General features: G+C 41.5%; 1 protein-coding gene across 1 annotated transcript in view; it reads right to left on the minus strand.

The window, feature by feature from the left end:
• Positions 1 to 17,279, minus strand: part of ctnnbl1 (catenin, beta like 1) — a 144,988-nt gene that overhangs the window by 44,567 nt on the left and 83,142 nt on the right. Inside the window, exon 10 of the mRNA XM_052031231.1 lies at positions 8,075 to 8,223. Coding sequence (XP_051887191.1) covers positions 8,075 to 8,223 — 149 coding nt within the window. The remainder of the gene's footprint in view (positions 1 to 8,074; positions 8,224 to 17,279) is intronic.

Raw genomic sequence — 17,279 nt, forward strand, 5'->3', positions numbered from 1 at the left:
CTTGTCAGCCCAGCTCTGCATCCTATCAATATCCCTCTGCAAGCTTCGACAGCCCTCCACACTATCCACAACACCACCAATCTTTGCGTCATCTACAAACTTGCTAACCCAGCCTTCCACCCCCTCATCTAAGTCGTTAATAAATATCACAAAAGTAGAGGTCCCAGACCCGATCCCTGCGGGACACCACTAGTCACAGCCCTCCAATCCAAATGCACTCCCTCCACCACAACACTCTGCTTTCTACAGGCAAGCCAATTTTGAATCCACCCGGCCAAGCTTCCCTGGATCCCTTGGCCTCTGACCTTCTGAAGAAGCCTACCATGTGGAACCTTGTCAAACGCCTTACTAAAATCCATGTAGACCACATCCACTGCACTACCCTCATCAATCGTCTTGGTCACCTCCTCAAAGAACCCTATCAGGCTTGTGAGGAAAGATCTTCCCTTCACAAAGCCATGCTGGCTGTCCCTAATCAGTCCATGATTCTCTAAATGCTCATAGATGCTATCTCTTAGAATCCTTTCTAACAGCTTACCCATCACAGACGTAAGGCTCACCCGTCTGTAATTCCTTGGACTATCCCTACTACCTTTTTTGAATAAGGGGACAATATTCGCCACCCTCCAATCCTCCGATACCATCCCCGTTGACAATGAGAACTCAAAGATCCTAACCAACGGTTTGGCAATCTCCTCCCTCGCCTCACGAAGCAGCCTGGGGAATATTCCGTCAGGCCTCGGGGACTTATCTGTCCTAATATTTTCTAACAACTCCAACACATCCTCTCTCTTAATATCTACATACTCTAGAACATTACCCTCACCTACACTGTTCTCAGCATCATCAAGACCCCCCTCCTTGGTGAATACTGAGGAGAAGTATTCATTGAGAACCTCACCCACTTCCAAAACTTCCAGGCACATCCTTCCACCTTTGTCTTTAATCGGACCTACCTTTACTCTAGCCATCCTTCTGCTCTTTACATACGTGAAAAAAGCCTTGGGATTCTCCTTAACCCTACTCGCCAAAGCCTTTTCATGTCCCCTTCTCGCTTTCCTCAGCCCTTTCTTAAGTTCCTTCCTTGCTACTCTATATTCCTCATGAGCTCTGTCCGATCCTTGCTGCTTACACCTTATGTATGCTGCCCTCTTCTTCCTAACTAGTTGTTTCACCTCTCTCGTCACTCACAGTTCCTTCACCCTACCATTCCTTCTCTGCCTCACCAGGACAAATTTATCCCTAACATCCTGCAACAGATCCCTGAACATCGACCACATCTCCATAGTACATTTCTCTTCAAAAATGTCATCCCAATTTACACTCCCAAGTTCTCGCCTTATAGCCTCATAATTCGTCTTTCCCCAATTAAATATCTTCCCGTCCTCTTTTCTCCTATCCCTGTCCATGACAATTCTAAAGGTTATGGAGCAATGGTCACTGTCCCCCAAATGCTCAGTCACTGAGAGATCTGTCACCTGACCAGGTTCATTACCTAATACTAGATTTAATATGGCATTCCCTCTAGTCGGCCTGTCAACATATTGTGTCAGGAATCTGTCCTGGACACACTTAACAAACTGCGCCCCATCTAAACCTTTGGCACTAAGTAGGTGCCAATCAATATTTGGATAGTTGAAGTCTCCCATTATAATAACCCTGTTATTTTCACATCTCTCCAAAAACTGCCTCCCAATCAGCTCCTCAGTATCCCTACTGCTACCGGGGGGCCTATAGAATACTCCCAGGAGGGTAACTGCTCCTTTCTTGTTCCTAACTTCCACCTATATTGACTCTAGAGAGGATCCCTCTACATTATCTACCCTTTCTGCAGCTGTAACAGTGTCCCTGACCAGTATCGCCACCCCTCCTCCTCTTCTCCCCTCCTCCCTATCCCTTTTAAAACACTGAAAACCAGGAATATTCGGTATCCATTCCTGCCCCAATGTCAGCCATGTCTCTGTAATAACCACAATATCATAGTCCCATGTACTTATCCAAGCTCTCAGTTCATCTCCCTTATTCCTGATGCTTCTCGCATTCAAGTAAATGCACTTTAGCCCATCCACCTTACTACTTTTATAGCCTGTACTCTGCTTCTCCTTCCTCAAAGCCTCTCTACCTGTCAGATCTGACTTTTCCCCATCCCCTTCTTCCTCTGACCTACTCCTCCGGTTCCCTTCCCCCTCACAATCTAGTTTAAACCCTCCTGAACCAACATAGCAAACCTGGCCGCAAGGATATTGGCCCCCCTCAGGTTCGGGTGTAACCCATCCTCTCTGCACAGGTCCCACCTTCCCCAGAAGAGATCCCAATGATCCAAAAATCTAAAACCCTCCCTCCTGCACCAACTTCTCATCCGCGCATTTATCTGCCATCTCCTCCTATCACGCGAGGTCCTGTCCTTTAGCCTTCTGCCTAGCTCGCTAAACTCACTTTTCAGGACCTCATCCCTCTTCCCACCTATGTCACTAGTACCAACATGAACCACGACTTCTGGCTGTTCTCCCTCCCGCTCTAGAATCCTGTTAGTCACATGTACATCGAAACACACAGTGAAATGCATCTTTTGCGTAGAATGTTCTGGGGGCAGCCCGCAAGTGTTGCCACGCTTCCGGCGCCAACATAGCATGCCCACAACTTCCTAACCTGTACATCTTTGGAATGTGGGAGGAAACTGGAGCACCCAGAGGAAACCAACGCAGACACGAAGAGAACATACAAACTCCTTGCAGACAGCAGCCAGCATTGAACCTGGGTCGCTGGCACTGTAATAGTGTTACACTAATCGCTACACTACCGTGCTTGCGTTTGAAGTTATAATAAAAGTTCAAAGATCTGGCTCCCTTGGGATGCTGGTAGTGCCAGTGTAGCAGACTTTCCGGGCTACTGGATGTTACTCCTATTCATATTCCAAACACACTTTTATTTCAATTTTTACACATTACACATTAGTAGAACAAATTTCCCAGTGAACCCAGTGAGGTTAAAGGGAGCAGGAAATATATGAGTACTCTGGACCCTGGTTCTGGCCACAATCCTACCTAGGCTCCTGACCCCGACCCTGGCTCCAGCTGCACATCCAGCCCACAGTCCAGATCCCTGACTCTGGCAGTACAGCACTGCTCATGCTTTGTGCCCCCAGCTCACATTCCAGACTAACGAGTGCACCAGATGCTGATCCATCAGGATTTCTGAACAATCAGGTGCTGGGTTATTGGCACTGTACTGTCGTATGAAGATCACTTCTTTATTGGCCACAGCTATTCTTTAAAAAGAATTCCATGATTCAGACTTCAACCATCATAATGAAGCAGAAATGTCGCCATTGTTCTCACAGGAGACACAAAATATTTCTGCACGTAAATCTAAATCAGTGGATCCATTTCAACGTAGGCAAGCTGGCACTAATCGAGGCTCAAGAGACTGCAGATGTTGGGATCTGGAGCTAAAAAACAAACTGCTGGAGGAACTCAGCAGGTCAGGCAACGCCTGTGAAGGTGGAGGAACAGTTACCATTATGGATCGAGACTCTGCATCAGGACCATCAAGGTTTGAAGCTGTTTTCTATTGTAAACTGCTGGAACTCATCTGCTTAATTTTTTTGTAATAAATAAGGTTTCAAATGAGCTCTTTTTCAATTTTTTTCCACAGTTGTCTATGAGATTAATTGAGGATGGTATGAACAAAATGTTAGTATATACTTTTCAGACTTTGAATTTGGCGTGGTCCTTCTCATCTCTTAAGCTAAAAGGAAGTTAACGGTTAAGAAAACGTTGGTCAACCACATAACATCCTAAAAGAGCTGTGGATAAACTGTTAATGAGGTATACAGGGAAAGTGGTTCATTAGCAGCAGACTTCATGGCATTACTGAGGAAAAGATGATTCTCCTGTGTGGCATTACCAGTGGCACAGGCAAGTAACTTGAGAAGGAAGCAACACCAAATAAGGATGTTTAGACATTTTTGGATGATGAGGAAATCTCTGTTACAGCTATTCTGTTTTTCTTTTAAAAAGATCACCTAATTCCAATTTTTGCTTGAAGATAGTACATCCTGATACAAAAAAGGCCCATTTTAAGCTTCCATTATTGGTCCTCATCTTTACAAATTCTCCCTCGGATATTTCCCTTTCATTAATAAGTAGCACAGTTCATTTCAAGTCCTACCCACAGTGTGGACCCACTTGCATCATGAATGTACTGAATGCCAGCACATCATCCTTTCTTAGAGGCTTCATCTGCCCTTTAAAACCTTCGTATCATAGTAAAAACAAAGTAGTCAATACTAACTGCTCAACTGACACCTGGCCAATGTTAATCCCCCAACTGACATGACTAAAACATTATCTGGTCATCATTTTATTGCTGTTTGTGATATTATTCTGGCTGCCTTGTTGCTCTCTATATATAGTGACTACAATTCAAGACTACTTCTTTACCTTGGGATATAGAACACAGAACATTACAGCACAGTACAGGCCCTTCAGCCCATGATGTTGTGCCGACATTTTATCCTGCTCTAATATCTAGCTAACCCTTCCCTCCCACATAGCCCTCCATTTCTCTATCATTCATGCGGCTATCTAAGAGTCTCTTAAATGTCCCTAGTGCATCTGCCCCCACAATCTCTGACGGCAGTGCGTTCCATGCACCCACCACTCTCGGTATAAAAGACTTACCTCTGACATCCCCCTTATACATTCCTCCAATCACCTTAAATTTATGTCCCCTCGTGTTAGCCATTTTCGCACTGGGAAAAAAATCTCTGACTGTCCACTCGATCTATGCCTCTTATCATCTTGTACACCTCTATCAAGTGACTTCTCATCTTCCCTCTCTCCAAAGAGTAAAGCCCCAGCTCACTCAACCTATCCTCATAAGACATGCTCTCCAATCCAGGCAGCATCCTGGTAAATCTCCTCTGCATCCTCTCCAAAACTTCCACAACCTTCTTATAATGAGGTGACCAGAACTGAACACTATACTCCAAGTGTGGTCTGACCAGAGTTCTGTAGAGCTGCAACACTACCTCACGGCTCTTGAACTCTAATCACATTTTTCACATATGCATAGAACGCCTTGGGGTTTTCTTTAACCCTACTCGCCAAGGACTTGAAGTTGTGAGGAGTTCTACAAGAGCTGCATTCCTTTTTACAAGATAGTAACTGTTAAATGTTTGTAATTTACATCAAGTAGGATTAGTTTCTTCCAGAGTCCAGAGATTAAAAATGAGGTAAATTTACATCTAATTACAAGATTCCATTTGGTGGTGTGACTCTTATACTTCAACCTCCTGTTTTTACATCGTCACTGAAATATACCAGATTATCCTGTGTAACACAGAGCTCAAAACTAGAGTATTTTGCTCTGATGACTTAAATAGACATTTTACCACAAACACAGATGCATGGACCCACATTATCAAGGATGCACATTTCTCTTAGTACTCCAAACATTAAGCCATATACACAGAAAACTTAAATCTACTGTCTTCCAAAATTAAAAAAAAACTTCTTTGGACAAGTTGTTGGCAAAAAGAAAATGCAAACAGATCAAATAAAGCTTTTCCATTATCATTAGAAGAGAACAACAGAATCACATGGAGAGACTGAAGGATCACAGCAGGAAATGCTGGCGCTGCTAACGTTTTGAGGTGAGGGAATAAATATAAAACAGATGCATACTCTGGTCTTCAACCAAATGCCATGATCAAGCTTGATTCAGACAAAAAAGCAAGTTGCGTTTTGAAATTACAGACAAGCAGCATATCCAATTCCAGATTATACAACCTATTTATGTCTTACTTTCTTTGGATATGCCCAAAACTATGCATGCGCTGCAAAGCTTTGCAATGGTTGAAAGAAGTATGGGTAGATTATGAGATATGATCTGTCCTTTAAATTTAGAACACAAATCAGTGACAAGTGTGCAATCACCATTCTAGGACATCGAGAGGAACATTTTGTAGGATGTAGTTAAAACACGTTGGTATGAAACCTCTGCTGTTTTTGCACTGCTTGTAATCAGAAGTCAGTAGTAAAGATATCTTGCACCTTACAAAGTGCATAGGATTCAACACACAAGGTTTTAAGTTACTGACTTACTTTATATTCCTCTAAATTACCCATCAAGGAGCAATGACTTTATTGTTCTGCAGCATCCAAAGCCAAATTAAAAAAAATGAGGAAAATTTATTCTGCAAGTCACATCAAAAGTACAAGTAGGCTACAATGAAGATCTGGCTCTTTTTTCTAATCACTGTCCTTGCATATTATGCTTGGAAGATGTGAATGTTTCTTCAGCCCTTCTAATTACATTGAAACAGTATCAACAGGAATTATTATTTGCTAAATTATGAGTCATAAAACATACATGGCTTTATAATCTTTATAAATAAAACTGTACAGGGCTTACGTATGATGAGTGTTTGTCGGCTCTTGGACTGTACTCACTGGAGTACAGAAGAATGAGAGGGGACCTAATAGAGACATTTAAAATGTTGAAAGGACTGGACAGGGTAGATGTGGCTAGGCTGTTTCCCTTGGTGGGTGAGTCCAGGACCAGAGGGTACAGGTTTAAAACAGAGATGAGGAGAAATTTCTTTAGCCAGATGGTGGTGACTTTGTGGAATTCCTTGCCAGGTACAGCAGTGGAGGCCAGATCATTGGAGGCATTTAAGGAAGAGATAGACATATATCTAAATATTCGGGGTATCAAGGGATATGGGGATAAGGTCGGAAATTGGGGTTAGAATAGTATGGGTTTTTTTGCACCTTTTTTCCCTTCTCCTTGGAGCAGACTCGATGGGCCGAATGGCCTACTTCTGATCCCTTGTCTTGAGATCTTGTGATCTATGTTTACACAAAAATCTCATTAAAAACACTGTCGGAGCATTAAAGAGTGCTGCTGATCTATAATATTTTTAAAGTCCTGGTGTTAATAACACTGATGTCCCCAGTGTACTGAAATCAATGGATAATGCGGTAACAGTAATGACTAATGTCTGTTATTTTGCTTGCCAGAGGTAGCATTGCAAGTCTCAGCCCATTACATCAAGCACATCTGAAAGATACGCCATTTTCTTTGCACAATTCCTGAGTAAAGCCATGAGAAATTCATTAGTATATAAATAACCAGATGAGTGTTTCACTGTAGATCACTTTCAGTTGAACAAAATGTATGCTTGTTATGAATTTTACAACTAGTACTTATTGAATAAAGATTAGGTTTAGAAATCAATGAAAGACATTGAAATGCCTTCTCTGCCGTTGACAGTTTTAGTAATATTTGCCTTATTGTCTCCAATGTATTAGCTAGTTGATTCTGGTTCTATGGAGCAAAGCATGCCCGACTGACAGTAGTGAACGTTCAGCTTTTGGAAATCAATGCACTTATTACACTGTCCCCAAATGATTTTGGAAATATTTATCCTCTCAACTTCAAATGAGTTCCTTGTTTCAGTAGTCTGATTGAACTGCCTGCCTTTATGCTTGTAAGGAAAAGAAGAAAGTTCTGCAACTCCAAACAGGCCTATTATATCGTATTCTCACAATGCACAACCTAGAGTAGGAATTCAATTTTTCAAATTATCAAATAATTACAATTTTGAACAAATGGTTAATTCTCCTTCACCATAAACAGCAACAAACACAAGCAAATAAACAGCGAGTTAGGAATGATTAATAAAAACTATAGATACTGGAAAGCTTAAATAAAAACAGAAAATGCTGGCAACACAGCAAGTCAGGCAGTATCTGTGGAAAAAGAATAAATGTTTCACCTTGGACTCTTTGTCAGAACTTGTCTGACGAAGGGTCTTTGGCCTGAAATGTTAACTCTGCTTTATTATCCACAAATGTTGCCTGACAATGAGTGTTTCAATCATTCTGAGTTAATCAGCTCCATATTTGGTTTTCAGGCATAAGTTCTGACATTAGGCAATTCAAGATCAATCAATGTTAGTTTTTATCATTCTAGCTAAATATGGCTCAAACCTCATCAAGAATCACTTCTGTGTAAGCCCCTGATATTACTTTTTTGTTGTGGATAGAAGTGTGAGAGGTTACTTTACCTGAGCATTAAGTTCATAAGCTGGAGTCCTTCCCCCTTCAGAAAACGATCCCTATTTGAGCTCAACATCAGACATGAGCAAAGACTATCGAACAGGTTCTCCATCATCTCGAGCTCCTCGTTCGTACTGGGATTATGACGTTTGAACAACTAGAAATAAAGGATAGCCGGATCTGAATTAAGACAATGTTAAACACCACCAGTCAAGATCTTAAATCAAGTCAAAGATGTTTCTTATTAGGAAAATATTGAAAAGTTGGATGATTGGAATGTACCATAATATAAAGTAACCAGAAAAAAAACATGCATTGTTATAATGTTTTCCTCACCCACAGAAAGTTCTACAGTTCTTCACCAATAATTACTTCTGAAACAATCACTTGTTTTGTAAGCAAATATGGTGGCCAATATATAAAAACAAGAATCCACCATACAACAATGAACAAAATGAAGAGGCTAATTATGGTGGGATAGGATTGTAGGGTATTTGGGAAACTCCTCTGTTCTTCTTTGAATTATACCATGACACTGTTTTATATTCAACTGTGCTATTAGACAGCTCTCCATCTGAAGATGGCATTTGCAGCATCTTAGAGCTCTTTTGGTAGATCAGCATCAGCCTGGACATTGCTGACAGTATGACATATAGTTCCAAATACAACCTTGTGACTCAAACTAGAGTTCTATCAGTGACTGAAGCTGGTGTTATATAATTGTATTATACTGCAGAAACAGTGTAACAATTAAAAATCTATTTGCTCCCAAGGGCTCTTCATATATTCAGAGGGAACTTGACCGGATTATCTGTCCACTGTGGAATACATGAACAGTTCGGGTCGAAAGGAGCGCAGCAGGACAGTCCTAATGAAAGAGAAACACCATCCTATTACAAATTAGGAGGATGGCCCATGTTGCTGTGCACGCAGTTCATTGAGGCTCATGCATTCAAAAGGTTAGATATCTTCATATTCCAAGGAAGGTTAAAAAAAAATCAAGGAACTCTACAAAACCCAAGGCAATTTGACTTGCCGTGGCAGTGTCATCTCTTTGAATGAGCATTCACAGTAAAACTCTGATATGTCACCATCTACCTTTAAAGAATTAAGAATGCATTGGACCATTATTTGGAACAACATCCAATAGTCCAGAAAATCTGCTAGTCTGGCTTCACCAAGGTCCTGCATGTGCCACATTATCCAAGTATTATAAGCCCAACCTTTGTCCCTATAATCTTGGAAGTTCTCTTCAAGTATATTCCCAATTGTCTTTTAAAGGTCATACGGAATATGGTTCCACCACACTTTAAGGTCATCTGTGCCAGATCTCAAACACTGACTTGTCTGTGAATTAGCTGTATGCAGAAACAACTGAAGAATGTGCCACTGGTGTTACTTATTTTGAATTTTGTTTTACTTCGTCACCATTTCAATTTTTAGCTTCAATATCATAATCCTGGTAACTTCTCCCCCCACCACCTAAACTTTAATTAGTGCCACAAACAGTAATTTTGCCATAGTTTCTTCTGAATGAATAGGGAATTGTTTTGTTTCTTGCATGACATCCATCATTTACTTAATGGAGTTGCTCAAGGATGCATTTAGAATTTTATAGGGCAAAGATCTCTTATTTGCTCAACCTATACCTTATTATTAAGAGTAATAAGTGTTTTTTGAAAGCAAAGATGAACATGGCTGTACAGAGTGTACACCACCACATGGATATATTGTCTGTAAAGCACCAGGCACTGTACATGCACTTTGACATCAGTGAATTATGATTCAATGACTTTCTTACCCTTTGTGACAAAAGGGTTAACATGCGTGCCTGCTTTGGATTCCCCCTCCCTTCTATCCCAAACTATACATGACTACTTATTCTAACAAAGCGCATGCTTTGCTTCTAGCAGCTCCAATCTTTATCCACCTTTTACTTCTTAAGTCATTCCTTCTCTCTTATCAATCCCTTTCTAAATAAGCTTCCTGTGACTGTATCAGCACGATCACTTTTTTTTTATCAAGTGGATGCCTCCAGCTGTTAAAATATTGTTATCTCAATAATTCTTCTTTTGCCATCCAGTTCTTGTAAACTTTTCTGGGATATATTTTTATTTTGACAATTATTCACACTGGGGTGCTTGCCTGAAGCCCAATGGTCCCACCTCCTGACCCATCATTAGGAGGTACAGCCTTCATCCACTACTGAACATCCATTCTTAGTCACTGTATGCGATGTGCATTGTGATGTACATATGTTAAAAGCATTCTATATTTACATTCTGAGATATTATATATGCACGGGCAGGCACGGTAGTGTAGAGTTAGCTTAACGCTTTACAGTGCCAGCGATCCGGGTTCAAATCCGCCCACTGTCTGTAAGGAATTTGTACGTTCACCCCGTGTCTGCGTGGGTTTCCTCCGGGTGCTCCGGTTTCCTCCCACATTCCAAAGACATACAGGTTAGGAAATTGTGGGCATGCTACGTTGGCGCCGGAAGTGTGGCGACACTTGCGGGCTGCCCCCCAAATCACTACGCAAAAAGATGTATTTCACTGTGTGTTTCTATGTGCATGTGACTAATAGATATCGTATAATGTTTTCTGGATTACTGTCAGCACCTCCACCCCCAACCAACCAATTTATGAAAAGGAAAAACTTAAGATCTGGTACTGTATCAATGCCATAACTAAAGTAGTTGTAATGTTTAAACAAAAAATTCAATGAAGATTCTAGAGTCATAGAGACAGCATGGAAACAGAGTCTTCATCCCACTGAGTCAGTGCTGACCGTCAACCACCCATTTACACTAATCCTACACTGATTTTAATTTTATTGTGCTCTCTACATTCTCAGCAACACCCCTCAGATTCTACCACTTACCTTCTAATTAGGGGCAATTTACTGTGGTCAATTAACCTAATGACCTGACCTGGGACCTGAGATACAGGAGGAAACCAGAGCACTCGGAGGATCACAAGAACATGCAAACTCTGTGCAGACAGCACCCGAGCTCAGGACTGAACCCACGTCTCTGGCACTGTGAGGCAGTGGCTCTATTTGTTGTGCCATTGTGTTGCCCTAATTCTATTGAGGCAAATTATGGTAGTGCAGAAATATTTTAAATCCATTATTTCAAAATTTAGAAAGAGAAAATTAAACAAGGCAGCATCAACAATTTCCATTAATTCTGTCCCACCAACTATAGGGTATTAAAGCAATACCACACTGCTTACACTCTAATCAATCTTTGCACTTCAAATGTTTGACCAGCCAACAAAAAATGGACAACAAATTTTGACAAGGAAGCCAAGCATGATGATCAGTAAAATAATGGGGTAATTGCTGTAATCACCCATGATCTTATAAAAAGAGGATGGCAAATGTAACACATGTATTAACATAGACACAAAGGTAACATGCAGATCTGTCTCAGTAAATTATCAGTTGTCCACAAACGGAACACAAATGTTTGGCTTCCCACTGTTTCTTGAAATTAGTAGCTTCTCTTTCTCGCTTCTTGTAATTTCAGTCTAGAATGAAGTTGTTCTTCCATTCCCCCAGCCTTCCCCCTCCTCCTCTCCTTGCTGAATACCATAGTTGAACACTTGGTTTTCAACTGTTTCATTCAAACTCTAATGACCTAAATGAGCAGCGACTTTTACATTAAAGAATTGTTTCTGGTTTATTAAGCAATCTAGAAAAGTGAAAAATCAATTTCTGGGTAAATTATAATAAACACAAATTTCAAATTAGTTACATAATTAATTGCATGCACTAATATCAGGTGATGTACTGTGTATAACAAAGTCCATAGAGTCACACAGCACAGAAACAGGCCCATAAGCCCAACTGATCCATGCCAACCAAGATGCCCCATCCAGGCTTAGTCTGATTTGCCAGCTTTTGGCCCATAACCTTCTAAACCTTTCCAATCTATGTAGCTGTCCAACTGTCTTTTAAAAGTTGTTATTGTACCTGCCTCACCCACTTCCTCTGGCAGCTCATTCCACATACTGACCACCCTTTGTGTAAAAGAGTTACCTCAAGTTCCTATAAAACCTTTCCCCTCTCACCTTAAACCTATGCCCTCTAGTTTTTGAAGAAGCCTTAGTGCATCCACCTTATCTATACCCCTCATGATTTTATACACCTCTATAAGATCACCTCTCAGTCTCCTATGTTCCAAGGAATAAAGTCCTAGTCTGCCCAACCTCTCCCTGTAACTCAGTCCCTCAAGTCCGGGCAACATCCTTGTAAATCTTTTCTGCACTCAGTTTAATTACATCCTTAATATAATTTAGCATAATGTGCTACAACTTTAACAAAGGTACTTTATGTTAACCTAATATATTTCAACTTCATTATATATTTGCAAAATAGCAGTGAGAAAGTCATCATCCTTCTTAAACAAACAGTTGAAACAAGCATTTTTTTCAAATTCCCCAAGGAAATCATACACGAAACATGACATTTAAATGATGTGATCAATTTACGTACAAATTACTAACAGTGTCAAGTACTGGAACAACATGCTCTAATAACTCAAAATGGCTAAAAACAACATATTATCACAGAAATTGAAAATCAAGTATGAGCCCAAACTTCCAGTGTCTGTCATCTCTCCCAGTCTGTGGCCTTCAGCACTGTTCCAATGAGGCCTAACATCTGTCTGGGCACACTGCAACCTTTGGGTCTCGGTATCAAATTCATCAATTTTAAGTAACTTGCCTTTTCCATTTGTAATAGTACTCAAGGTTATTCATCTGTAATATCAACTTGGTTTTCCTCCTTCCACAGGCTCTGCCTGATGTACTGGGACTTTCTTCTTCTTGTTTCACATTCTGTAACAGTCCTTTTGCAACTGCCCTCAGTAATCTATCAACCAGATAGCACTGTAGATATTGCAGTCACCTTGATTACCCTGCTCTCACCCCATAAGAGATATTCCGTTGTCCTATTCATCCTCCCTCCATCCTCTCTGCAACCTAAAACTGAATTGTTTTGTCACATTCTCAGTTCTAATGATGGGTCGTCTACGGGAAACATTAATTTGTTTCTGTTGACAGATGCTGCCTGACCGACTGAGTGTTTTCAGTATTTTCTATTTTTGTGGCACTATCATAGAAGCTAACTTCTCTTTACAAGAACCTATAGGACTTCAACATAAATGGGAAAACGAGCAACTCTACATTCTCCCTCAGTTTTTAAGCATTGAAGATAAATCATCAAATGAAAATGAAAAACAAACACTAATAAGCCTCCAAATTGTACAGAGAAATGTTAACATTCATGGAAAGCTGCATTATTTATTCTACGTATCTGTGAATACAGACACATACATATAAAATATCACTTGTTTGGTAACAACAACTTGTCATTAGTTTCAAAGGAAATTCATGTAATTATATTTCATACAATACACACACGTTTCTTGCCCAGTTTTGCATATCCTGGATCACAGCAAACATACAGGAAAGGCCGAGATCTTATCTCAAGGATGTATCCTATCTCAGAAATAGAGGGTAACATAAAGTGAAAATTTTAGAATCATCTTGCATTTACTATCCATTACAGAGCACAAAAATGCACATGAGCTTTTCTGGCTGCTATGGGCTGTCAAATAAAGTTACTTCAGTCACCCTCTTAAAATCAAAATGTATTTGCATGCTTTTAAAAACACACCTAACCAAAAAAATGGCTGCTATATTTATTTAAGATGTTTTCTCCAAAGATTCAGCAATAAGCAATACAGCAATTTTCCTTTTGTTGGTTCTCTCGCAACCTATATTTCTGAAGGTTTTCACTCATATGTCTGAGAAAGAAGTCAGGATTTTAACAAAAACCCACAAATTTGAGGGACCTTTTGTAAATACTAACAGGCAATCCTATGGGAGAATGAGCAGTTCATAGATAAGAGCTACAGGGAGGCAGTCACTCCTAAGCTGCAGGAGGCAGGTTGCTGGGTGACTGTCAGGAGGACAGAGAATAGGCAGATAGTGCAGAGTACCCCCGTGGCCATTCCCCTCAATAACAAGTATACCGCTTTGGATACTGTTGGGAGGGATGACCTACCAGGGGAAAGCTGCAGTGACCAGGTCTCTGGCACTGAACCTGGTCGTGTGGTGCAGAAGGGAAGGGGGGAGAAGAGGAGAGTGGTAGTGTTAGGGGATTCCATAGTAATGGGGGCAGACAGGAGATTCTGTGGACGTGAAAGAGACTCCCAGATGGTATGTTGCCTTCCGGGTGTAGAAAGACTGCAAGAAAGGATAGGCATTTGAAAGGGCAAAATTGGATGGGCTGAAGTGTGTCTAATGCAAGAAGTATATCAGCAACAAGAAGTATCATGCTTAGAGCATGAGTGAGTACTTGGAACAATGATGTGATGGTCATTACAGTGACTTGGCTGTCACAAGGGCAGGAATGGCTGCTGGACATTCCAAGGTTTAGATGTTTCAAAATGGGCAGGGCCAGAGGTAAAAGAGGTAGAGGAGTGGCTTTGCTGATCAGGGACAGCGTCACAGCTGTAGAAAGGGAGGATGTGCTGGAGGGATCGTCTACTGAGTCAGTGTGGGTGGAAGTCGGAAACAGAAAGGGAGCGATCACTCTTTTGAGAGTATTCTACAGACCCCCAATAGCAGCAGAGACACTGAAGAGCAGATCGGGAGGCAGATTTTGGAGAGGTGCAAATAATAACAGGGTTGTTTTCAGGGTGATTTCAACTTCCCTAATATTGATTGGCACCTCCTTAGTGTAAAGGGGCTAGATGGAGCGGAGTTTGTTAGGTGTGTCCAGGAAGGATTCCTGACACAGTATGTGGACAGGCCGACTAGAAGACAGGCCATTCTGGATCCGGTACTTGGCAATGAGCCTGATCAGGTTTCAGATCTCTCCGTGGGAGAGCATTTTGGAGATAGTGACCATAACTCCTTGACCTTTATCACAGTCTTGGAGAGGGATAGGTGGGGATAGGAGCAGACGATATGGGGAAGTATTTAACTGGGGGAGGGGGAATTATGATGCTATTAGGCAGGAACTTGGGAGCGTAAACTGGGAACAGATGTTCTTGGGGAAGTGCACAACGGAAATGTGGAGGTTGTTTAGGGAGTACTTGCATGGGGTCCTGGATAGGTTTGTCCCATTGAGGCAGAGTAAGGATGGTAGAGTGAAGGAACCGTGGTTGACAAGAGATGTAGAATATCTCGTCAAGAGGAAGAAAGACGTTTACCAAAGGTTTAGAAAGCATGGATCAGACAGGGCTCTGGAGAGTTACAAGGTAGCCAGGAGGGTGCTTAAGAATGGATTTAGGAGAGCTAGAAGTGGGCATGACAAGGCCTTGGTGAGTAGGATTAAGGAAAATCCCAAGGCATTCTACACGTATGTGAAGAATAGGAGGATGACTAGAGTGAGGGTAGGACCAATCAGGGATAAAAGAGGAAACATTGCCTGGAGTCGGAAGAGGTAGGGGAAGCCCTTATTGAGTACTTTGCTTTAGTATTCACCAGTGAGAGAGACCTTGACGTTTGTGAGGATGACGTACGACAGGCTGATACGCCAGGGCATGTTGACCTGAGGAAAGAGGATGTGTTGGAACTTTTGAAAAATATTAGGATAGATAAGTCACCGGGGCCGGACAGGATATATCCAAGGTTATTATGGGAAGTGAGAGAAAAGATTGCTGCGTCTTTGGCGATGATCTTTGCATCCTCACTAGCCACAGGAGCAGTGCCAGATGATTGGAGGGTGGCAAATGTTGTTCCTTTGTTTAAGAAAGGGAGTAACCCTGGGAATTACAGACCAGTGAGCACAGGCAAAATACAAGGTTAATGGCAGTACTCTTAGCAGTGTGTAGGAACAGAGGGATCTTGGAGTCCACATCCACAGATCCCTCATGGTTGCTGTGCAGGTCAATAGGGTTGTCAAGAAGTGTATGGCGTGTTGGCCTTCATTAGTCGAGTTCAAGAGCCACGAGGTAATGTTGCAGCTCTATAGGTCTGGTTAGACCACACATGGAGTATTGTGTTCACTTCTGGTCATCTCATTATAGGAAGGATGTGGAAGCTTTAGAGAGGGTGTAGAGGAGATTTACCAGGATGCTGTCTGGATTGGAGAGCATGTCTTATGAGGATAAGTTGAGTGAGTTAGGGCTTTTCTCTTTGGAGAGAAGGAAGATGAGAACAGACTTGACAGAGGTGTACAAGATGATAAGAGGCATAGGTCAAGTGGACAGTCAGAGACTTTTTCCCAGGGAGAAAATGGCTAATATGAGGGGGCATAATTTTAAGGTGATTGGAGGAAGGTATACGGGGGATGTCAGAGTTAAGTTTTTTTTTTCCCCCACACAGAGAGTGGTGGGTGCGTGGAATGCACTGCCGGCAGAGGTTGTGGGGGCAGATACATTAGGGACATTTAAGAGACTCTTAGATAGCCACATGAATGATAGAGAAATGGAGGGCTATGAGGGAGGGAAGGGTTAGATAGATATTAGAGCAAGATAAAATGCCCACACAATATCGTGGGCCGAAGGGCCTGTACTGTGCTGTAATGTTCTATGTTCCACAAGTCATTATGTTTAAGTCAAACACAATGCACTATTTATGTGAGGAAGCATGGTGTGCTCTTTGTTTTGTATTATATGGAAATATACTGTAGACTGAATCAAGTGAATCTAATCACTGCAGTCATGTATTCTCATCTTAATGTGAAATAAAGCAGCTTTACAATCAATACTAATGTGTCAAGGTGTCTGTCCTGTTCCTCTGCAAGGAGACTGGAGTACAGCTATGGAACACGTACCTGGTTAAACAATATTAACACACCTACGGGTATGTTATCGTACAAACATAGCACACTTGGCCTCTATGAGAGATGTTCACACTGCTTAAAGAGACTGATCCCACTGTGGACCGAATTAGTCATAGGTTTATACAGCATAGAAACAGGCCCTTTGGCCCACGTCATCTACACTAACCACCTTGCCTATCTAAACTAATCCCACTTGCCTGCATTAATTCCATCTCCCTCTATGCCCTGCTCATTCAAATACCTGTCCAGATGCCTCTTAAATGTTGTTACTGTTCCTGTCTCCACCACCACATCCAGCAGCTCATTCCAGATACCAACTACCTGTGTGTGAAACATTTATCCCTCAGATCCCTTTTAAACCTTCTCCCTCTCATCTTAAGCCTCCAGCCCTCTAGTTTTAGACACCCC

This window comes from Pristis pectinata, chromosome 16, assembly GCF_009764475.1.
Source record: "Pristis pectinata isolate sPriPec2 chromosome 16, sPriPec2.1.pri, whole genome shotgun sequence".
NCBI lineage: Eukaryota > Metazoa > Chordata > Chondrichthyes > Rhinopristiformes > Pristidae > Pristis > Pristis pectinata.